We start from the raw sequence: 23333 nt of genomic DNA on the forward strand, positions 1-23333 counted from the left end.
CAGATAAAACTATTAAATGCCATTGCAACAAAATGTAAAAAAATAAAAATAAAAAAGTTTCATTGAGACCTGAACCAACAATTATAGAATGAAAAAGTAATGACACATTTATTTTAAAGTGATATTACCTTAAACTGAAATACTATTATACTAGTACAATAATTTATGCAATAACTAGTGAAAATGTATGATTACTTGCTAAGGTCAAAGGTCAAGGAGTGCAAAGCATCCATAAAAAAAGAAACACATAAAAACTGTAAAAGATAAAGCAGACACAAAGAGACTCAAAGTGATGACAAGGAGATGCAAAACAACCACACAAATCATAAAACACTTCCAGTAATGCAAAATGACCGACAAGATACACAAAAACCTACCAAAAAAGGAAAAAACACCAAGAGAGATTAAAAAAAAAATTAAAACGCATGAATAGCAAAGAAAACAAATAAACAATTCCCATCTAAAACCACCATGCAAAGCATAACACCGCTACATAAATGCAAAATGACCACAAAGAAGTACAACCTATGAAAAGAAAAAACACAAGAAAGTGCAAAAAAAGGCACCACAAAAAGTTTGAAAACAACAACTCTCAAAAAGAAACAAAAGTTGTAAAGTTAAAGGAAATGCTAACAGCTGCATTTAAAATACATGATGTACAATTTTCTTCTGGTAAGGTCAAAGCTCCTGTTTGTGTTCATGTATATATTAAAAATATCTCACTGGGCACTTATGGCTACCAATTGGAAATTTGGCGGTTCGATTAGTCAGTAGTAGGAATCGAGAACCTGTTCTTATAGAGAACAGTAGCCCAGTTCTTCGGAATTGTTAGTCAGCTTACTTATTGATCCCACTTATTGGTTCTTGCGCTCACACTACAATCAGTTGATTTAAGTTCATGAGTCGGAGGAAGAAAATAGTGCCGCAGTCTACACCATGGATAATTTATATTTATATATTATTTATATTGCACAACAGGACAAGAGTGCAATGTTCAAACTGCATCCAGGACAGAAACAGACACATTATGTTTGCGCTATAAGCGCTTTGGGGTCCTTAGGGACTGAGTAAAGCGCTATACAAATGCAGGCCAGGCCATGTTGCTAAGTGCTAACATGCGCAGACAGCATACTAACACTAAGCTAGCCAAGAGCCCAGAATGATGTTAAAGCTGAGTGAATGCCAACCCAAGCCCAGCACCCAGTGCTGTTGGCTTTGTGTTCTACTCAGAGAGGTTTTGTGTAATTTCTTTGATATGCTCTTTAGCGATGGTGGTGACACTCAAAGGGGAGCCAATGAGAAATTCGTATCAATTCCATCAATTCCCAGTCAGCAGTGCAGAAGGCAAGCTCACAGAGACATAAGTACCTTGAGTTTGCGATATTTCTGACGGGCAAGATGTCCCAAACAGGCAGCCTGTAGGTGGACCAGCCAACCAGTGACCTGCTTCTCCCTCTGCTGCTCCAGATAGCACAACACACCTCGCTTCATAAACACCTAACGCACAACGGGGGAAAAAATGTATGAGACATATCAGCATGAAATAAATTCAGCTGTTCGAGTACAAACATGTTCTTACCCGGCTGGCACCCACGAGGATGCTCTTTTTATCCACATCCAATTCAACCAGCAGCTCTTCCACTGCCTGACACATAAGCAAACACAAAAAAGGTGTTTACATGACATGATGCTGAACAAGAAAGGGAGCTGCTGCCATGTGCCATCTGACCTTTCTCTCATCGTGGCTGACAAACACTGAAGCGTAACGTTTCATGACTGAAGGAGCGAGAGCCTGGAAATGACACCTGAAATCCCCCAGAGTCATGTGCTCTGAATAACCTGCAGACAAACATGGCCACAGATTGATTTTTTAATTTGCATCAGGAATATTTGGAAAAAGGGCGAGAACATATATATGTATATACAGGTATGTGTGTGTGTCTCTGTGTGTCGGGGTCTTGATCCTTCAAGTTTTACTCTCTCTCTCTTAGCTATGATCCTATCTCTCAGGTCAGTCACTCTCGCACTCAACACCTTCACCTTGTGTGGGGATAATGACATCTCCCCCCTGACGTGATGTCAGGTTTTGTGTTCACCTTGTCAGTCTCTAGTTGTGATAGGAGTTGCTTCTTCCAGATATCGGAATATCAAGCTGCTAGTTGTTTTGCCATTAATCTATATGTTGGGTGTCATAGATTCCAAATAATAGATGTGACTTACTCTGAAAGATAACATATTTTACTTGCAGAATATTTGCCTTTTAAACATGTACAACAGAACAATAACCCTAACCCTAGAATGGTCACTAATAGCTTTGTACTTGGTTTACACACAGTGTTACAGCTTGAAATATTAATGCATTAGCATGCATACCTATGCGGTATAGCTGCAGAGCTGACAGGATCTGTGTGGAGTGCAGTTGCACCCTGAGGGCTGGGATGTCAAAACTTCCATTGTCAGTCTTTGCACTGACACACTGCAGAAACACCGGCCTGGCTCGACGGATCAGATTGATAAGAGCATCCTGCATGGTGGGGAAAGCAGCAAAGAGGGAAGGAATCCAGTTACACTACAGAAATAGATGAGGATTTGATAGTGAATGCTCTGGAAACTTACTGCCTGGAGTTTTACTGCAATACACTGGGAGTGTCTGCGTATCGCTGCCATTCCCCCACTGAATGTCTTCCTGATGGTGCCATTCCTCTGCAAAGAGCGCTGGCTGCCACCCTCTAGTCCCCCCAGAGCCCGACACAGGGGGGGCAGAGAAATTCTTGGGGTGAACATGGCTTTCACAACCCCTCTGGGGAGGGCAGAGAGAGAACCTAGCTATCACAGGATGTCAAAACATGTTTTTGACATCACTACAAGTGTGTAGCTGGTATGTGCTGTGAGTAAATGAATCATGTATGGATGAACCACACATGTTCATACCTGCTAATTAACAGTTGTTAATTACTTCATCAACAGTATATGGGCAGTCTGTTCCATGAAGTCATTTAAAAACTTTCTGGGCAAAGAATTCCGAAAGTCCTGGAGCAGTGCTTCATGCTTGCTGAGATGAATATCTGTGCTCACTGCTACTTTTTAAAATGGTTTCTTAGCAAGAAAGTGTCCAGATGGAGAAGTTATTAAAAACATTCCCCTTCTCTACATTTTCTTTCTTCTGTGCTGCCAAAACACCTGAATTTGTTTCCCTAAGGGTTAATAAAGACTTTTCTTATCTCAGTTTAATCTAATTTAAACACAGTACAACTATGTGCATATGTTCAGTTTAAACACCAAGATTAAAAGGAGACAGTAGCTTCTGAAAGAGGAAAGGAAACTGTCCTTTTATATTAGCACTGTTTCTATCATTAAAACCTGTTCCTTTTACAGGGTCACAATAATTAGTTTTAGTTGGATATACAGACTTTTGACCATTTAATGACATCTAACACACCCGTTAACTGTTTGAAAGGCTTTCACCACTCTTTTAGTAAAATATTTTCTCAGGGCCATTTGCCAACTGGAGCCTACTAGAAGATATTCATTTAGACACGGCATCCTTGTGGGGCAGCCCCCAGGCCTCTGACTTACACAGTGGAGTTTTGGAGCAGACAGATGGTGTTCAGAGCAGATGGGTTGTTCTGGATGAGGCTGAACCATCCAGCCAGATCGTATCGGACAGGATCAGACCCCATCAGGTGCTTCACCTCACACTGCAGCAGCTGCTCACACTGTCGCACTGCAAGGACAAACAAACACAATTAATTCATCCTCTTTAAGTTATATGGCGCTTAAGTTTTCACTAGCAGGGAGTCTCTCTGTGTATTTTTTACCCATGTTGCTGTAATACTGGCACACTCTTTCCACGGCCCTGTTTTCACAAGAGGCTGGCGTCACCATCTCCTCATCCAGAACCCATAAAAGACCTCTGCGGTCTTCATCTGCTGCGCGGACCTGAAACAAACACACACACACACACACACGTGCTTTTCAAGCATACATTGGGTTAAAGCATGATGATTTTCTATTGGTCAGATGGAGGATACAATGAAAAGTGAAGTAGAAAAACATTTTTATGCTAAAAGTCACAGTACATGTAATTTCTTGAACAAGATAAATGCTGGCAAACGAGCACTGTTCTTCTGGCTTCTTTTAAGGGGAGTAGTAAGGACAGACTGTAATAATAATGACAAGGAGGAAAAGTATTGGTGCACCTCTCAGGCTACATAACCTCCAGTTGTAGGTGCTGCTGGTGAAACGATTCCCTCTGTTAATAATCGAACCCAACTCAGACAAGTTTGTCAACTTTTGATAAACGTTTATTTGGGTTGTTGCAGCAGGGCAGGGGATGATTTTAGGTAAAACTAGAAGTCTCAACAAGCCTCGTAGTCTCATGCGTTCAAGACAGAAGTTATTTCTGGAGTCTCTAGAGCTATTATCATATAACATTATACGACAGAAATTTAAATGAGACAACTTTAAGATTCCTGCGTAAAGTTGAAAACATCAGACTCCTGGTAAGATGTTATGGCTGTTATCCTCATGCTCACATTTACGTCTTTTTTACATCACATTGCTGCGTACCTGTGGAGGTGGCTGGTCAATAGCAGAGACCACCTCGGCCGGGCTGGTCTCTGGACATTCAAACTCCACGTGGATCTTCTCCTGCAGCAGACAAAACATAAAGTCGTTCCGGCAAATGTATTTTTCTCACCTATGCACTTTTCTGACTCAGTAATAATCGCTTTAACTCGTTTTTGTGTGTCATTTTCATCAAATCGGAACATATTTGTTGTAGATCTAACAATTTTATTGGTTTAATCTCAGTGAAATTGCCTCTTTTGTTAATCTTTCATCTTTGACAGACATGCTATCACGACTGTGAAGATCTCCCAAAGATATATAAGTTCAGGGGGTAAAACTGGTACTCTTTTGTTAAAGCTGGTGTTAGTAAAGGCTGAGCAGAAAGGATCCTGGACACATTCCAGTGTGGCTGACATTTTAAAATTGCTGTGTGTGAATCCCATTCTGGCCACTTGCACATGTGAGAAACAGTTCTCTTCTGGTCTGCAATTCTGTTTTTTAATGTGTGTAATTGTTATACAGATTGTTATTTTATTGATTTTCTTGTGTTTTAAAGCTCCAAAGAGGGATTGGCTATGAAAACTCTTTCGGACCGTAAGTGCTGTTGCCTGTAAGCTGAACATGAACCAGTGAAAGGCATGGCATTTATACTGGTACACAAGACAGGGCAGCAAAACAGAGGCAAAAGTTATGGCATCAGGTTCTCAAACACAATAATTGGGTCACAAGATAACAGACTAAAACATAAACAAGTAAAACAAAGATGACAGGGTCTGTTAAAGGCAGAGATTCAGATAAGAGTGAGTCTTTTCCAGTTAAGGATGGGAATCGTAGTAAGTTTGCCTGCCTGTCGATCCATCTTATCAGCACTTACACTCTCTCACCCTGTCCCAGCGTCCTCTATCACACCAAACCTCTGTATGTCCTCCTTCACTACATCCATGGGTCTTCTCTGTGATCTTCCTCTTTTGCTCCTGCCTGGCAGCTCCATCTTCATCATCCTTTGTCTAATATATCCACTATCTCTCATCAGCATATGCTCCATTCATCTCAGTCTCACCTCTCTGAATCTGAACTCCTGATTTTTAATCCTGTCCATCTCCCTCCCTTCCAATGAACTGAACATCTTCAGCTCTGCCACCTCATTTGCAAACCATACATCACAGCAGGTCTCACTACCATCTACCATCTCACTACTACAAACTTTCCTTTTAGCTCTTGCTGCTATCCTTCTGTCACAAATCATCCCTGACACTTGCCTTCACCCATTCCACCCTGCTTGGACTCTTCACCTTTCTTGTGCACTGTTTGTTGCTTTGGGTGGTTGATCTCACATATTTACACTCATCTGCCTTCAGTATCTCTGCTTGTTGCATTTTCACCTGTCCGTCTGTCTCCCTCTCATGCACACAGACGTATTCTGTCTTCCTTTAACTGACTTTCATTACTCTTTTCTACAGAGCATACCTCCACCTCTTCAGGCTCTCTTCCACTGCTCTCCTTGACTTGAAAAAATGTTCTAAGACTTGTGACTTGACTCGGACTTTTACACCAATGACCTGGGACTTGAATTGGACTTGAACCGGTTTACTTGAAAAGACTTGATATTTTACCCCAAATATAAAATTTAACATGCATATTATATAGAGATTGAAAATGTGACGTCATTCACGGGTAGAACCGCAAAGGATTCTGGGAACTCGTGGCAAGCGGTACTAGCGCACGCAGGCTTTCAATTGAAATCAGTCACACAGCGATAAAAAGAAACACAAAAATGTCAAGAAGCTGTTGTATTATTAACTGCAATAGCCGGTCGCATGACAGCCACGGGAAGCCGACGGGTAAAGAGATCGGTTGTTATCGGATTACGTCGTTGAAGAGAAATTGTTCGAGCCATGTTTCCGAAGTAACAAAGAGGCGACTGGATTGCAGCCATTCAAAGACCAAATATAACGTCCCAGAACACTCCAGCTCACAGGTTAGTCTGCTCCAAGCATTTACACGAAGGTCAGTCTGCTGTTGTAGTTAATACGTCATTTTTCTTAACATAATTGGTGATATAGGTTATAAGCAAGTCTGGCGCTGAACAGAAATTGTCGCGCTATGCTCCTTTATTTATTGTGTTTATTGTGCATAAATAGTAAATTGTCCTGACACAATATTGCGTTTCGCTTCTGTTATTATGGTACACTGACAAAAACATATACTTTTATTCACAGGATAAAACAGTTGTTTTGTATCACTAATTGCCCAGTACGATTACAGCATACAGTATTATTGTCACTGCTACATTTCTGTGATGCTACCAGAAATTATTTCCACTGCTAATTAATTACCGTTGAGCTCAAAGGTTATATTAATAAACGGTTAACGAATGTGTATTTATGACGACGATTTGTGAGACTGGTAAACTTATGATACGTACGATGGTCTTTCGTTCTACACGGTGCATTTCATGGTCCTGCACCCATCCGTCGGTAAACTGTACCTGGGCTTGTTGCAGTGACCGGAAGTTACTAAACTTCATGAGTGTATGCGCTCACTCCAAGAACCGTATGATTATAAATATGCATATAAATATGCTACGATGAGATAGCTGACTTCATCTAACTAGCAAATGTTTTCCAGGCTACGTTGGTGATGCAGTTTTTTTTTTTTTAAATGATATTTTAAAAAAAATATCATTTATTTATGTATGATATTTTTGTCATGCGATTTTAAAGCCGGTCCTACAAGCGCATCCAAGAATAACATGCAGCTTATCTCAGAACTGTCGGTGAAAATTATTCTTGGAGCTAGGTTTAATTGAGCTGCATTTTAAAGAGGTGCAATTTCACAATTTGTGTATATTTTCTAAGTTCACTATTTTGTCATGTGTTGAGAAAAACACAGATTTAAAAATTACATGGTCTAATATTTACATTTAGCATAACTGCAACATGCTTTTTTCGTTTTTTTTTTTTTTTTAAAGACTCGAAAGGACTTGAAATTCAAAATTTCAGACTCCTTACTTGTGCTGAGATGCTTGACTGTCATCTGCAGAACGATGGACACTACAATATCCCCCCCACTCTGCTGGAGATGTTAATGTCATCTGCAGACATTATAGGTCACAGATACCTATCCCCACCTTGAACCCATCTGTCACTTGTACCAGGCACCTCACCACTGCCTCTCCGTCCTCATACATGTCCTGGACCACCCTCACATGCTTGTCTGTACCTCCTGACTTCCTCACATTGTCACAGTTCCTCTCTTGGTACTCTATTATGTCTGATATCCTCTGTACTTCATCAATGCTCTCAAAGCAAACATCACATCTGTAGTGTTTTTTTCTCAGCATGAGGTCATACTGCTGCTCACTGACCATCACCTCTCTTGTTGACCTAGCTTCAACAAGTATTTACTACATCTTCATGGTATGGCTCATCAGCTTTATCCCTCTGCAGTTACTACAACTCTGCACACTAGTCTTGTTCTTGACAATCTGTACTAGTACACCTCTTCTCCACTCCCCAGGCATCCCCTCACTCTTCACGATTTTGTTAAACAGACTAGTCAAAAAGTCCACTGCCCTCTCTCCCAGACATCCCTATACCTGCACAGGTATGTCATTTGGACCAACCTATTCTCTTCACATTTCCCCAAACGTCCTTCTTACTAATCCTCTGCACTTCCTGATTCACTAACTGTCCCCATCAATCCTCCTGTCTCGTTTTCTACATTCATCATCACCTAAAAGTACTCCATCCATCTTCTCAATACTCTTTTCAGGCTTTAGAAACTGAGTTTTTATGTGTAAGTGTGCATTACTCACAGAAGATGATCACTCAGCTTGAAAGATGTAACTGTACACTGAGTTACCTGAGCGTATCTCTCGAGTGTATGTGTGAACGTATGTGAGTGGTAATGCTCCAGCAGCCTCTCTTGTAGGTAATTGTGGCAGAACTCGGACCAGCTGGCTCCTCTCTCCTCTGCTGAGTGTCGTGGGTTCCTCAGGCCTGGTGTGTCCACCACCATCACAGAGGCTAGCATCAGCTGCTGACTGCTCAGCGCCCTGCCCACAAAACACAGCCTGATTGAGTTTTACAGTTCTTTATATGTTTGTTCTTCATTCACATATCTGATGCATGAATGTACAGTAGAGGGAAGGATGATCATGTGATAAGGCCCCCCTCAGTAGCGTGGTAATTACACAAAACAACAGGCGGCTGCTATAAGCACATGAAGCTGGAAACAGAAGTACAGATCAATGCATCAGACTGTCTGCAAACTTTGTAAATGGTACCCACAGATGTAGCTTGAGAAAAAGAAAGCAACATTAGCTCCTCTTATTTATTTCCCCTCATTTTAAACTCCAGGAGTTCAAACATTTGGACTTCTGTGTTCGAAGCCTTCCTTATAATCTCATATCAAGCCATTAGGCAACCCCTCAATGAAACGAGCAGTCAGTTTTAATGTTCTTTAAAAGCCAGCTGTCTTCTTACTGGCTGCTCTCAAAAATAGAAGGTTTTGAACAGTGGGCATTAGTGGTCCTGAGCCTGAAATCATCATATTAGGGATATCCCTTCTTTGTGACATCATACAGAGTAGAAGAGTAGAAAAGTGATCAGAAATTGAGTTTTCAGACTCAGATTGATTGCAGGGATAATTTGGGCCATGTTTAATATAGTCTTCAATCACTGTAGCAGAAAATATATTAAAGATAATAAGAAAAAGCACAGTAAGCCATCGTAAAACAAAGTCTAAAGTCATGAAGCCTTGTTAGGCAGCAGTTATGAAGGCAGACTGAGAGCTTGTGATAAGGCTGTGGATCGTGTATTTAATGAGATGCATCCAGACCTGTTGATGAGTGACACGATGGCATTGAAGAGCTCTTCATAAAGTCCAGCAGCCATTCCATTGAGGCACTGAGCAGCTGTTAGCCTCGGACCTGAGCACAACAAAGTGAATAAGGACACACTTTTCTACTCGCGTTGTTTAACGTTCTCCTTTATCCTTAAAGGCTTTATCAGGATAAATCCACTCCTACAGCACATTGTCCTTTCTCTAAAAATGCAACTCAAAGAAAATCTGGAACCTCTGAGAGGTTAAAGCAGGTATCTTTTATCCCTGCTTTTTGGGGCCTCTGATCTTTTTTTAGAAGTTAAGCAGGGCTATGATAGCCCTTTGGCTAAGTCTTGAGAGGCTTCGTGTCAGCTCTCACACTAGAAAGTCAACAAATGCTACAAGTAAAATATATGTAGGCACCCATTCAAAATTCAGAGCAACTGAATGTGACTTCAGCTCTCTGCGTCTCCAATATCACACATCAGGTCACCACTTCATTTAATTTTATTTGTCACTGATGACCTTTTGGTGATATTTGTCACAGTCTGAGCAACAAACTGCTCCCGTGTTGTTGGGTAGATTATTCACGGACTAATCAGCTCTGCTGATCATATCTTTTGGCTGAAGGAAAGATGTTTGGGTGGTGGAAAGGCAATGAGGCTTACATGAGTAGCTTTAATTCTGTGAATTCTTTGCAATGCTGATGTGTTATATTGTACTGACCACCAAAGATCCCGTTCTATAAACACCAGTTCATTTGCCAGATGGTGCCACACATTAGCTCTTGTAACAAGATGCTTGAAGTTGTCACTGGATCAGAAAATGGTAAAGTTCCCTCTAAACAATCAAAACTGTTGGAGAATAGTGAGCTGTGTTTAGTTGGAGTCCGCACTGATGGCCCTTATTGTTCAACATAGCAGTAAGCTGAATAATGAAATATCAAACAAATTATAAATGAAAAATTGTAACCACTAAAATATATTAATGAAGCAATCTCTCTATTCACTTCCATGAGCTTTGTTTTGTTTTGTTTTTTGTAATGATCAGCAGAGATTGAAAGCACTGATAGTGTGCAACAGGATCCTCAAACACTCTCTAAACTTTCCGCTGCTGTTTTTCACATGCTGGCTTTAGTGTGTGGCATCTCACCTTCCTCTGATTCTGCTGCACCGCTCCTCTCTCTGCTGCCCCCGGTGGCCCTCTGCAGAAGCTGTTGAAGGTGATGTTTGAATACTGCTGTGTGCAGATCATCACCTTCACATCCAAGCACACTGCTTGCCCTCTGAGCACTGTCAAAGTTCATAAACTGCCTCCTGCCCACTGCACAACCAAAGGGAAAACTCAAAGAGGATGTGATTATGACAGCATGCACTGAACATTAGTGATGGTCGGCTCAGCAATGAGTGAGAAATTTAAAGTAACTGGATCAGAGGTGGAGTGTTAGCTCGACACTATCAAGCTTTCCTAAAGAGAATCACTCTGTGTCTTTGGGTCAGTGTCTTGTCCAAGCCAGGGATCGAACGAGCAACCTTCCCATGGTTCTACCTCCTGAGCTACAGACAGGAGGTGTGTGTGTGTGTGAGAGTGTGTAGTAACACTGTGTGACTCACAGTGAATCACTATGTTACCTTTACAGGCCCCAGCAGCTCCCAGATGGTAAATACCAGCCAGAACATGCCATATCGCCTTCTGCTCGCCGGGTGAGAAGCCCAGTGTTTCCATGGCACTCAGCAGCTTTGTGAAAGCAATGGATGCACGCTGTTTCTCCTCCACCTAAGAACAGTAAGAAAGGGAGAGGGGACAGTCTGTCTTTTCTGTTTTTGACAGCCAGACAATTAAATGAGGTGAGGGAACAGCTGAGTCACATCTTTCATCTTATCTCCAATCACAGTCTAACTCTTTTCCCATGTGGTTTGACCACTTCACTTTCTATGTTTTGGCTCATTTTTCCATTTATATTACCTCAGAGCCTCATACTCACACAAGCATGCTGGGCAAAGGGACACCCAGAACTTTGAACTGAAGCAGAAGTGTTGGTCAATCTTCTAAATTAGAATTGTTCATTAACTGACTTCTGTCATTGTGCCAAATGCAGCGACCCCATCCAAATACGTTTAGTGAACGCTTGTGTCCCTATTTAGTTTTTCTCAGCTACCACACAAAGTACAGATTTATGATCTACAGAGATACAAAATGGTTAGTTTTGTTGACTACCTTTGTGTTCCTCAGCAGCATTATCATATAGTATGAGTAGACATGAGCAGCCACATTGTGAGTGGGTGAAACCCCCAGCTGGGGCTATTTGCCAGCACTCATTTCAACTAGAAGGATTATTAATAGAACCACGGTTCTCTCAGGAGAGCCATTTCTCACTCTGTGCAGTCTATGCAAGCACAAGACCCCCCAGAGCCGGTGAGTTCCAAGCTGCAAGCTCAGCCTCAGGATATTTGGGGAGAAATAAAATTAATATTATTTATTATAATTATTGGTTTGATTTACTTTACTTATTTTCCCATCTAGACAGTGCTGCACTTTATTTATTTGTTTTCTGTAGGAGGGGAAGGAATATTTATGATTTCTTATTTCATGTTGAAGAACTTTGTTTCAGAAATTTAAACCTTTTTGAGGAAAATGCTGCATCTGCATCTCTTTGCCTTCTATTAACATTTCCTGTAGGTTTAAATATCTTGGGTAAATTCAGTACTTTCTCTTTCCTTTAATATCCAAAGAGCAGTTCTTTACAGTTTATTAAACAGGGACTGGACCAGCACACTAATGGTTCCCAATGCAAAGCAACACAAAGTAGTTCCATACATCAGAACACTTTCTGAACAGTAGCTGTCTCTGAGGCTGTGACCACAGCTGCAGCTGTGCTGTGACTATTCTGGCTCTGGCTGTTACACAGTATACAGAACAGGCGACAGAAAAGCCCCCAAAAAGTGCAAAATATACAACATTTAAATTAGTTACTCGCTCTGCTGTAAAGACTTGATGGCATTAATGAAAAACACATGTTTAAAGCAGCATTCACGCAGCAGTGCCATCAGTTGTCATATATTACAGCGGTTCCAGAAAAATTCGGTCTAAAGTCTGAAAGTGATTTCCATTTTAGAGGAAAAGGGAAAAACAACTTTCTCCTGACTTCCTTTGTTTCTTCTTCTGATAATCAGCAAATACGCAAGGTCACTGTGAACGCTCCTCTTCCACAGAACATCGTAAAATGTGAAGCTTAGGGAAGAAAACCTTACCTACATTATTCATTTTCATTGATTTTTCCTAGCCAGATATTACAAATGAATATTTCCCAGTTGCCACTGAATATAGCATTACACCTGTGTTCATGCAAAACAGAACTGCCCTGTGCTGGACTTCTCCACTTACGGTTATGTTGCCTGTTATACCATGACATGTGATATAGTGGTAAGTAAAAAAAAAAAAAAAGAGACCCTTCTGATGCACTTACTGTACCTTGGCGGGATGAACAATACCAAAGGAGTTGAATTCAGAGAGCTGGTGTAGCTGCAGTTCGATCCTAATATAGAATCAGAAATGGGAAAATAGGTTGTTATGTGGCAAATCAGTAGCTCTATAAAGGAAGAATCTGCAACATACACCTTCAGCTGCTGCTGCTTCAGCAGGACCACAACTAGAACATAAGAAGTTATGAGGGCTTAAAAATTTGGGGAAAAAATTTGGGGAACAAATTAAAAAAGTGACAGATTTGAGTCCAACCCTACAATATATACTTTGAGGGCCAGTAATGTTTCATAATGTGAAGGTAAATTTCCCGTTGCGTCATTAAATATGTTGAATATAGTGCAGTTCTTAAACAAATCTGCCTATTAACTTTTACTGGAGATTACCTCATCTCTGTGCTGAGTCCTGCCAGCATCTGAGAGAAGACCAGGAAGTTACTTTCTCCCTGAATTTTCTGGCACACTTTCCATTTGTCCAACATCAAGGTCTGAATGATGGAGAAGCAGGACAAAAAGGAGGAAAAGGAACAGAAGTCACGAATCCCAATTTACACAGCCATGTTTGACTAACTTACATGGGTTTATGTCTGGGCTACATGCCTGTAGGTGTCCAGCGGCGGCTTGTCCAGCATGGTTAAAATCCAATGAGAAAACCATAGCAAATCGAGACGACGCATCACTGTGCTTAGAGCTCACACAGCCAAAAGACCTCAGGATAGTGAACATAGCCTGAACACGCTCCACTAGTGAAAGAAATAGCAATAATCACAGTAGGGAAGTGTGGAAAGCTGAGGAAAACAAGCTGAAGCAAACATTTCAGCAAAATGAACCTACAGGCTCGCTAAAAACAGGACACCCTCTATTACATCGAAGGTTTTACCTCTCAGGACAGACTAAAATAATCCTTCCTCAGCAGATTTTAAAATTACTTGAATGAGAGTAACACATGACATATCACACATAGTTATAGTCATAGTTATTTAACAAAACACTACTTGCACCTCACAATTTAATAGCTTACATTAGCTGTATTAACTTGAAGTAATCTTTATTGTGTGATACTGTCAGTCTCTCACATCGTTACAGAGAAGTTTTGATCCACAAACTCCCTGAAAGGTTATTTTTCATCATTTTTCTTACATGTTGATGTGTATAACGTTTATTGAATATAGTTTTGGGATTCATTTAAGATTCATAGTTGTAGCGACTCACTCACAGTCACTGAAATGACAGACTAGTACCAGTTTCAAGTTTTAGTGCTGATCATTAACACTTTAAAAACCTAAACAGTTTTCATTTTTACAACGCACGCTCACCACTCATGTTCTCTCCTGCTGTGCCAGCTTGTTTGATAAGAGCATGTGTGAAGGTCTGACATGCCGTGGTCTTGCCCGTCCCACTGCGTCCCAATGCACACACACTGTGATCCCTTCTGGTGCCAACCATAGACATGTAGACCCGTTTGACCAGGGCAGCCAGGGCAGGAGGAGCATCCCACACAGACTCCCCTCGCCGTGACTTTGGGGTCTAATAGAGAAAAAAAGAAGATAAACATAAAATGTTGCACATACTTAATAAGCTTTGTAGTTTCATAGGGTTACTGATCTGTAAATGTGTGTAAATTTTACCTTGCTGTGGGTCTGTAACGGGGGCCAGAAGTTGACCAGGTTTGGTCCTGCATGTGTCAGTGGAAGATTTGCTTTAGCTCGACTGGTCAGTGTGTGCAGAGCTCCACATTCATTCACGCTCTGCAGGTCACTCAGATCCTCACACAGGTCGAGCTCTGGTGGATTACACTGTGGAGGAACAGAATCTCCATTAATTGGTTCAAATGTGAAAGAGTTCGTTTCAGATTTCACACAGATTACACCCTGTGAAAACTGTTTTCTTCTGTCTTAGTGGAGATGCTTTATAAAGTTATTAAAAAATGCTGCCTTTTTAAAACTTTGATATCACTAATGTTATTGTTCTGGATTAAGATAAGATGACAAACCAAAATATGTTTATGTCTATACAAATTCTCAGACTATTTCAATTCAGCATCCTGAATGAAACAAATTGCTAATTAACCAAAAACTAAGATCATTTCAGTTTTTCAGTTTTGTTTATATAAATTAAATTATTATTTGAAATTATTCTTTCTTTCTCAGGATGTACCAAACTGTAGATTTTGCCGCTCCTAACATTGTAGCAGTTTCTTGGATGGGTTTTTTTTTTTGTTTTTCGGTTTTCACCTGCATGGAGAGCTCCTTTTGTGCTGGTCCTGAGTCCTGTGACTCAGTGGTTTTGGTTTTGTTTATTAATATTCTTTGATTCAGTTAGTGTCTGGTTGTATTTTAGTGATTTTTAGATCTTGGATTTTGTTTCTTTGCCTCCCCTGTGTTACATGTTTTCTTGTCTAGTCTCCCCGGTCTCTATGTCGTGCATCTCCTGTGTCTTCTCCTGGTCAAGTCTACATCTCCATGCCTGTCTTGTGTCTCATGTCCTGTGTTCAGTGTTTTGAGTTTTGCTTCCCCTTTGTCTCGTCATGTTTGGTTGCTCTCCTGCTGTTTCTCATTTCCTTGTTTGTTTTTCATAAGTTTAGTTTATGGATTATTTCCCAGCAACTAAAGCTGCCACTTTAAGTATAAAGTGCCACACAGCCACACATGAAAACTTTGGACACATGTTGTCACAGCAAAATCTTCCAAATGCAAGCACCACACCTCAAATCAACCCCAGCACTATTATCTGTTTAATTGAAAATGACATAACAAAGGAATTGCCCACACCTGCCCATGAAATAGGCTTTGACTCAATTGTCCAATTTTGGTCCTTTTCAAAAGTGGCACGTGTTAAGGAGCTGAAACTCCAAAACTCTTCATCCAATTGGAATAAATTGTAATCTTATGTCCCTTGAGACCTCCAGTAATTCTCCAGAACCACAAACTTCACTTGGTTCTTTTCAGGAACACCGTCTGAATCTCATCATGCTGAACGTATTCTACTTCTCATTGGTTTTGTGTTTTGGCTGCGAGAAATTGTTTCTTTACTGATCTTTTCCTGCCTTATGTCACTAGACTTGATATGACTGCGCTATGCTGTTGCTGCTGACTCCAGTAAATTCCACAAGACATGCTGTGTAAGTAAATACAAACAACAACAGTTTAGATGCACCTCTGCAAAGCACAGATGTGCTCTCTTATGTATTTAGGGAGAAGAGGTTTTTTTAACCTCTTACCTTAACATTCAAGACTGGTGAATGTCTTGAATGTTTTCCACTAGTTTTCCATTTGTGAGTAACATAAAATTATTTTTGTCAATGCAGAATGATGGACACCAGACTGTTTGGATATGGCCTTATAACCCTTCCAAGAAGCCTTTTCTGTCTTACCACAAATGTGAGTAGCAAACTGTTAAATGAATGATGACAAGGTCCTGTCATATGACCTATGTCCTGTGTTTTAGTTCATCTGAGGTTGCATGTACCCCAATTTAAAACCTACTGAGGACCAGATGATTTTGTATTCTTCCTGATATAATAATAATGGATTGCATTTAGGTAGCACTTTTCTAGACACTCAAAGCGCATTATAATTCCACTCTCACATTCACACACTGGTAGAGGCAAGCTACAGTTGTAGCCACAGCTGCCATATCGCCCCATCGGCCCCTCTGGCCAACACCAGTAGGCGGTAGGGTGAAGTGCCTTGCCCAAGGACACAACGACCAGGACAGACAAAGCTGGGGATCGAACCGCCAACCTTCCGGTTACAAGATGAGCTTCCCAAACCCCTGAACCATGGTCGCCCTAAAACCTTGGAATTGACAGAGGCTGTACTTTATTTTTATAATGACTGCATGTGTGTGTTACTCAAAGGAAAAGTGCACAATGAAAAATGCTTCATATAATGTTTGCAGTTTTTTTTTAATCATATCCTTAAAAGACCTTCCCCTTAAATTTCACATCACTGTAACATCACTGTAACAGGACTGGTATAAAAAACTTTAACTTTAAGCAAATGTGTGCTAAATCTCCAAAATTTAATGGAGATTTATGCATTACTCTCTGCTGATACATTTAAATGTTGACCTTTTTGTCATATGAAATTCTCATCTGGTTTGTTTCTTAAAGAAAGGGTTGTTGAAAGGTTTGCATTAGAAACAAAGGACAAGTTGATGTGCAAACTCTTACATGATTTGGACAATAATAGAACCAGAAGGACACTTCTAGTCTGATCTACCTTCTCAACTTCATACTCGGAGACATCATGCACTGAGCCGTCCGTCTCAAGCCGGACCCTCACCCGGCCCTCGGACAGCTCTGGTGTGCCTTCGTCTGGCTTCAGCTGAGTAGCTGAAAAGAGGAGAAATGAAGTTATGTCTTTGAAAGCACACATACAGACACCCTGTGAACTGAGGTGTGGAAATATCAAGGATCTTCAAGGCTACAATCAAGACTTGTTTTTTGTGTGAATGAGTCAGCAGTTATAGATTCATCCATGTGTAACTGTGGTTTCTGTTAGAGGTTAAATGTTCTTCAAAATGTACTTATAGCTAGCATGCATACTGTAGTGTGTGCGTGTGTGTTGTTTTCAATGCATACCACGGATGAAATCATCCTTGTCGACGTACCACACAGTTCCAGCTTCATACCACACATCCCTAACCTGAGAGAAAGCAGCATGAGAGGAACAAAGAGAAAAACAGTAACTCTTAAAGACTTTTTGGCTGCACCGTTTCTGTAATGCATGATCATTTAAGCCATTTGCAGTGTGCCACAGCATTAAATACCATTGTTTTCAGAGTTTACTTCTAGTAAAGTCACATTTAAAGTGTTGTGTTTTTCTTTATTTTCTGCTACATTTTCAAATAATGAGGTCAATAATCCCTGTGAGCTCAAAGCTCAGCTTTCAGACATAGAAACAGAAGACTATAGAATAAATGAGGACAACAATAAAACATATAAGTGTAAATAAGGAAAATTATCCATCCGTCTTCTTCCACTTATCTGGGGCCGGGTCCCAGGGGCAGCAGACTAAGCAGAGAAACCCAGATCTCCCTCTCCCTGGCCACCTCATCCAGCATGTCCAGTGGAACACCAAGGGGTTCCCAGGCCAGCCAAGAGATATAATCTCTCCAGCGTGTCCTGAGTCTGCCCCGGGGCCTCACACAGGAGGTGCCCAGGAGGCATCCCTGTCAGATGCCCGAACCACCTCAACCTGCTCCTTTCAATGTTGAGGAGCAGCGGCTCTACTCTGAGCCCCTCTCAGATGGCCTAATTCCTCACCATATCTCCTGGGAGAAGCCAGCAACCTTTCTGAGGAAGTTTAATTCATCCATTTGTATCCGCGATCTTGTTCTTTCGGTCACTACCATAGTTTGTAACCATAGTTAAAAGTAGTTACGTAGATCAACTGGTAAATTGAGAGCTTTGCTTTTCCATTCAGCTCTCTCTTCACCACGATGGATCAATCATATGTACATTTTTTATAATTACTTATATAACTGTCACACTAGTTTCTTTCCTTTTGTTTAGGCTTTTCATCATATGTTGGACAGAACGACAGTGGATTGGGTAGTGAATTATACTGTCTGAGATTTAAAGATCTTAAAATGACTTAAATGTAACTTTTGTTTGTCTCCGTAAACATTTTGATTCCCACTATGCACATAGGTCAAACTACTGAAGTATGCAAATACAAAAAACCCCCTAAAATAACCTTTAGTTTTGGATTACTTTGTTGTTTCTCTATTGAATGGAATGGTAATATTTAATATCTACATAAATGGGTACTGTCACACCAGACAGTATGAAAGGTGGACGTAGCTACCATGACGTCACCTGTTGGTTTCAAATACTGTTCTGAAGATTCAAGATGAATGTTTATGCTGTTGCCATCATGGTTGCAAGAATCCAATGGTGAGCTCCAATAATCCATTTTGCTTTTAACGGTTCTTAGCTGAGAGACGTGACCCAGAAATATCCATGTGGCAGCCATAAGAAGATCTAATCCAATTCTCTGAATACTAAGGAAAGGAGCTTCAATGCTTCCTTTATTGCTTCCTTTAGCTTAGGAGGACCAGCCGTTATGAAAGGAGATGAGAAATCACCGTTTCATAATTCATTGTGATGGATCATCCCACAATTCACAAAAACCATCGACATAATGACCAAAGTCCCCAGATCATCCAAATGTTAATTGTAACTGCATTTTCCATTTTATGCCATAACTGATGTAGTTTGAGTTTTTAACAACAGTTTGTTACACTCACATCTGAAATCTGACCATCACACTGCTGGAATAAAAACTTTGCATGAACAATGCAGATTGCTACTATAGGCTCAAGATTCTGATCTATATTAACTGATGAAAGTGTGCTTAAGGTTCTATAAGATAAATATTCACTAGTGATGTACTTTGTTCTATTGGCGTCTTTGTGATTAAATATTATATAATAAATTATTATTATGGAGGGCATATTATTTTGTTCATAGAAATAAACAGTTTGAAGGAAAGTAGCTGCACTGGATCACAGCAGGTAAATATAAGAAAATTTGATCTTTTCATTTCATATGCTACTAGACTTTACTAAGATAGGCAAATTATTGTGATATTGCGATAGCAGGGTGCTCTGCAAGCAATGTACTGTATGTCAATAGGGGAGCACTGCAGGATTACTAAGGAAAAATAATGCAGCATTAACTCAGGTTTCCCTTTAAAAACACCACAACAATTCAGATAAATTTGAGGAGACTAACGCTTTTGTAAAGATGTGGCAAAGAAAAGTCACTCGCTGTGTGCGCACTGCTGAGAAAAAGATGCTCATTTCATGACTTGCAACTGACAAGTCATGAGCCATTGAGCAAACTGAAAACATCACAGCCAATCCTCCTGTGTCAAATACAGTATCATCAAAAACATATAAACTAAAACCCTACAAATTAGGTTTATTTTTATTCAGTATGATCCACAACGAGTAGAACAATGAACTAATCGCCATAGGTGTTGCCATCTAATGGCCTCCAGACAGAATGCAAGTTTAAGGCACTTCCCCGCTGGCTTTACTTTTCCAACCGCAAAACTACATCCACTTTTTTTACTGTCTATGTCTCGTGAATGTCTCAACTAAGGCAGATGAGGGATCTGAATGCAGGGCATAAAGTAGATACGTTTTTATTGGAATTTAAATGTTAGTTTTAAAAGGAAACGGTGTCACAAAAAGGGGAAAAAATCCATTAAAAATATTATTTTAATGTAGAAGAGTTTCCAAGTATTCTGCAGGCCTCAGACTATCTGTAAGACCGGATGACAAAAGCATACATACCTCCTTCCTGGCATTCTCTGTCACAGTTGTCTCTGTTTGCATTCCCTCTGGCTCCTGCCTCTCCTCCATCCCCTTCTCTTTCTCCTTCCCTTGCCCAAATTCCTCTATCCTCTCCTTCTTTGTATGCTCCTCCATATTTTTGCTCTTCTTTTCAGTCCTTCTGTCCCACTGTTGCAGCTTCTGCTTTGGGGGCTCTGGTGTTACGTCTGGTCTGGTTTCAGGTTTACCCCTGGAGTCAGGAGTCACTATGTGGCACTGAGATGAGGACCTGCCATCTGGCTGTGCTGAGTTGCGTCCTTGAGGTTGGCTGTTGTCGCTGTTGTTGCTGAATTGCTCTGTCCGCAGGGACATTTCTGCCTCGAGGATTGGAGGAGTCTGATCTGGGAGGAGAAACTGTTGCACCAGGTTGTCACTCAGTTTGTTTGGCTGTAGTGGGAAGAAAAAAGTAACAGGCCTCCTTTGACTGTTAACTGAAGGTTATGCATGCGTTGTACTTGTGTGCAGTAGTGCTACTGGAAATAGTGGGTGATGTGTCACAGTCTGCTGGTGCTTTTGTTGTGTCTTCAATGTTAATTCTATAGCTTTGATATTAAATGCTTCCAAGTGTTTGAACGATTAGCATTAGTAACAACATTAGTAAGCAAGTATTATTAGCTTAGCCAGCTAGCCATTATTTTAGGTAACGAGCAGTTTATCGGCCTTAACACGTAAGTTCAGTTCAGTTCATGTTTATTTCAAACATGTACATTCACAATCATTGCAAAAAATAATTCCATTCTTTTGTTTGAAAAGAGGTAGGCAGAAGTATATTCGTATATGTCCCTACCCCCTCAAGTTTTAACTCTCATTCATTTAATTTTCTTTTAGTCTTAAATTAAACAAACAACATATGAAGCAAAAGTAAAGCAAAACAAAACAAACAAACAAAAAACAAAACAAAAGATAAACAAGCCCCACCACAGTATAGCTATTTTCATATAAAAATAAATAAATGGTTACATTTGCACATTCACATATTATGAAAAAACGAAACTAAAACACTATTACCAACAACATTACCATCCTGGGTTAACCCTGTGTTCATCCTTCTTATATTTTTTTTAAATTTGTTTTTTATATTTTATTTTAAACTGGTTTATGTTGTTACTTTCTTTTATTTCTTCTGTTAGACTGTTCCATAATTTCACTCCCGCTATTGAGATAGACATACTTTTTAAAGTTGTTCCAGCACTTTGTATTTTAAAAGTATAATGTGTGGTTTCCAACAGACCTTTTTTGATACTTTTCTTTTGGTTTCCAAATAACATAAATTTGGTTTTATCTAGATTCAATGATAACTTATTTTTATCAAACCACTTTAATATCGTTAATTCCTGTGTGATCATCTCCAAAACCTGTGGCAACTTCACTCCTGAACAAAATATATTTGTGTCATCTGCAAATATTACAAACTTTAGAATCTGCGATACTCTGCAAATATCATTTATGTACATAATAAACATTTTTGGAGCCAATAGTGAACCTTGAGGTACTCCACAAGCAATATCCATCAAATTAGATTTATATTCATTTATTTGTACATATTGTTGCCTATTCCCTACATAGCCTTTTAACCAGTCCAAACCACTCCCCTAAACCTGTACCTTTCCAGTTTTTTTAATCATGAAATTTTTAATAGAATTTCATGATTAACAGTATCAAACGCCTTCTTTAGATCTAAGAAAACTCCAAGTGTGTACCTTTTATTATTGATACATTCTGTTATCTCTTCCATTAAATCTCTCAATGCCAAAGCTAGCAATAGATAGAGAAAATGAGTTTTATCCAAAGAAGCCCATCTGGCCCTTCTCTGGCTGTCATTACATTACTGACATTGTTTTCTCCAGCCTAGAGAAGTCCATTCCAGAGGCATCTGAGTGAGAGGGTGCCACTTTATTAGGCACACCTGTGGCCTAATTAAATGACTAGTCACGTTTTTAGTTGCAGACCAACTCTGGTATTGGCAACACTAAGATCTTTAAGATTCAATAAGATATTGAGAGATGGAAAAGAAATGAATGACTTACTGGCCTTTCTTCTTTGACCTCTGGGTCTTTATGTTTGGTCTCTTTCTCTGAATCTCTGACGAGCTGCTTGAGGAAACCACCTGGCAGAACTGACAGAGGCGGAGGTGGTACTGTTGTGACAATTGGCTTGTTTTCCTCCTTTATCTGTAGTTTGGTCCATTGATGATTCAGGCAGAACAAACAAAATAGAAAGTCATTGTATGGTTTGGATGCAGTGTGCAGTCCATTGGGCATGCAGATCAGCATGCACTGCATGCTCAGCAGAGAGTTAAACAAGTCAGATGCATACGTTGACAATGTATGACAAATGTGTTGGAAAGCGAAAGAGATTTCTTACAGTTCTTATCAAACACTTTATTTTGACCAACACTCAAACATGAGTTCATCAAAACTGCTCCACAGGGTTTAGAATAAGTCCAAAGAGGGGAGGCAGTGTGTGGCACAGTGGACGTAAATGAATGTGAGTCCTTTAAAGGCCTTTTTGTAATTAGCTTCCTTCAGCACTTTTAGCACCATGCAGGGTCATAAACAGCTATGAGGTACCTGAGGCGTTGGAGGGTTTTTCAAATAAGAGGATGTGTGACAATCTAAACGGCTGTTAATTTGAGTAGGATAGAATAGAATAGGCCTTTATTGTCATTGTACATGTACAACAAAATTGTGGGTGCTCCGCACCAACTGTATGGAATAAAAATAGAAATAGTAAGACAGCAGGAATAAATAACAGACAAGAGGAGTATATCCAAAAAGAGGAATAAAAACAAAACTGGAGGAAGACACAATAGGAAGGTAGACATCAGAAGACAGGTGCTTAAAGGTAGTGAAAAGACTGGAATTCTAAAAAAGTTATGGCCTACTGGACTTGTGATTGGGATTTGTTCACAGAGTTAGATTGATGCCTGAGATGTGAGGATTTGGAATTGGTGTAGAGATGGGGAGTGAACCCGAGGCACAGAGAGGCAGGGCCTTCGAGTACGCTGTTTTTTCCCTCGTGCTATTTTCATGTAGGTGAAGCAATCATTCTGTAATTTATAGACAGGTGCTCTGCAAAAGAGGGAAGCTGTATGTCTGGTCTCACACCAAA

General features: G+C 40.1%; 1 protein-coding gene across 5 annotated transcripts in view; it reads right to left on the minus strand.

The window, feature by feature from the left end:
* LOC120744384 (unconventional myosin-XVIIIb-like) overlaps window positions 1–23333 on the minus strand; it is a 69053-nt gene that overhangs the window by 39970 nt on the left and 5750 nt on the right. For 4 of the 5 annotated variants that reach the window (XM_040048742.1, XM_040048740.1, XM_040048739.1 and 1 more), the window contains exons 3-23: window positions 22250–22393; window positions 20184–20609; window positions 17461–17524; window positions 17099–17211; window positions 14504–14671; window positions 14192–14402; window positions 13476–13618; window positions 13263–13363; window positions 12868–12931; window positions 11028–11172; window positions 10549–10719; window positions 9412–9502; window positions 8434–8626; window positions 4570–4650; window positions 3819–3939; window positions 3577–3724; window positions 2617–2800; window positions 2374–2524; window positions 1730–1839; window positions 1580–1645; window positions 1369–1497 (exon numbers count right to left, since the gene is read on the minus strand). In XM_040048742.1, the coding sequence (XP_039904676.1) occupies window positions 1369–1497; window positions 1580–1645; window positions 1730–1839; window positions 2374–2524; window positions 2617–2800; window positions 3577–3724; window positions 3819–3939; window positions 4570–4650; window positions 8434–8626; window positions 9412–9502; window positions 10549–10719; window positions 11028–11172; window positions 12868–12931; window positions 13263–13363; window positions 13476–13618; window positions 14192–14402; window positions 14504–14671; window positions 17099–17211; window positions 17461–17524; window positions 20184–20609; window positions 22250–22393 (3024 nt within the window). The remainder of the gene's footprint in view (window positions 1–1368; window positions 1498–1579; window positions 1646–1729; window positions 1840–2373; window positions 2525–2616; window positions 2801–3576; window positions 3725–3818; window positions 3940–4569; window positions 4651–8433; window positions 8627–9411; window positions 9503–10548; window positions 10720–11027; window positions 11173–12867; window positions 12932–13262; window positions 13364–13475; window positions 13619–14191; window positions 14403–14503; window positions 14672–17098; window positions 17212–17460; window positions 17525–20183; window positions 20610–22249; window positions 22394–23333) is intronic. The other variant, XM_040048741.1, reaches the window with a different exon arrangement.

This window comes from Simochromis diagramma, unplaced genomic scaffold, assembly GCF_900408965.1.
Source record: "Simochromis diagramma unplaced genomic scaffold, fSimDia1.1 OVJJ01000683.1, whole genome shotgun sequence".
Taxonomy (NCBI): Eukaryota; Metazoa; Chordata; class Actinopteri; order Cichliformes; family Cichlidae; genus Simochromis; species Simochromis diagramma.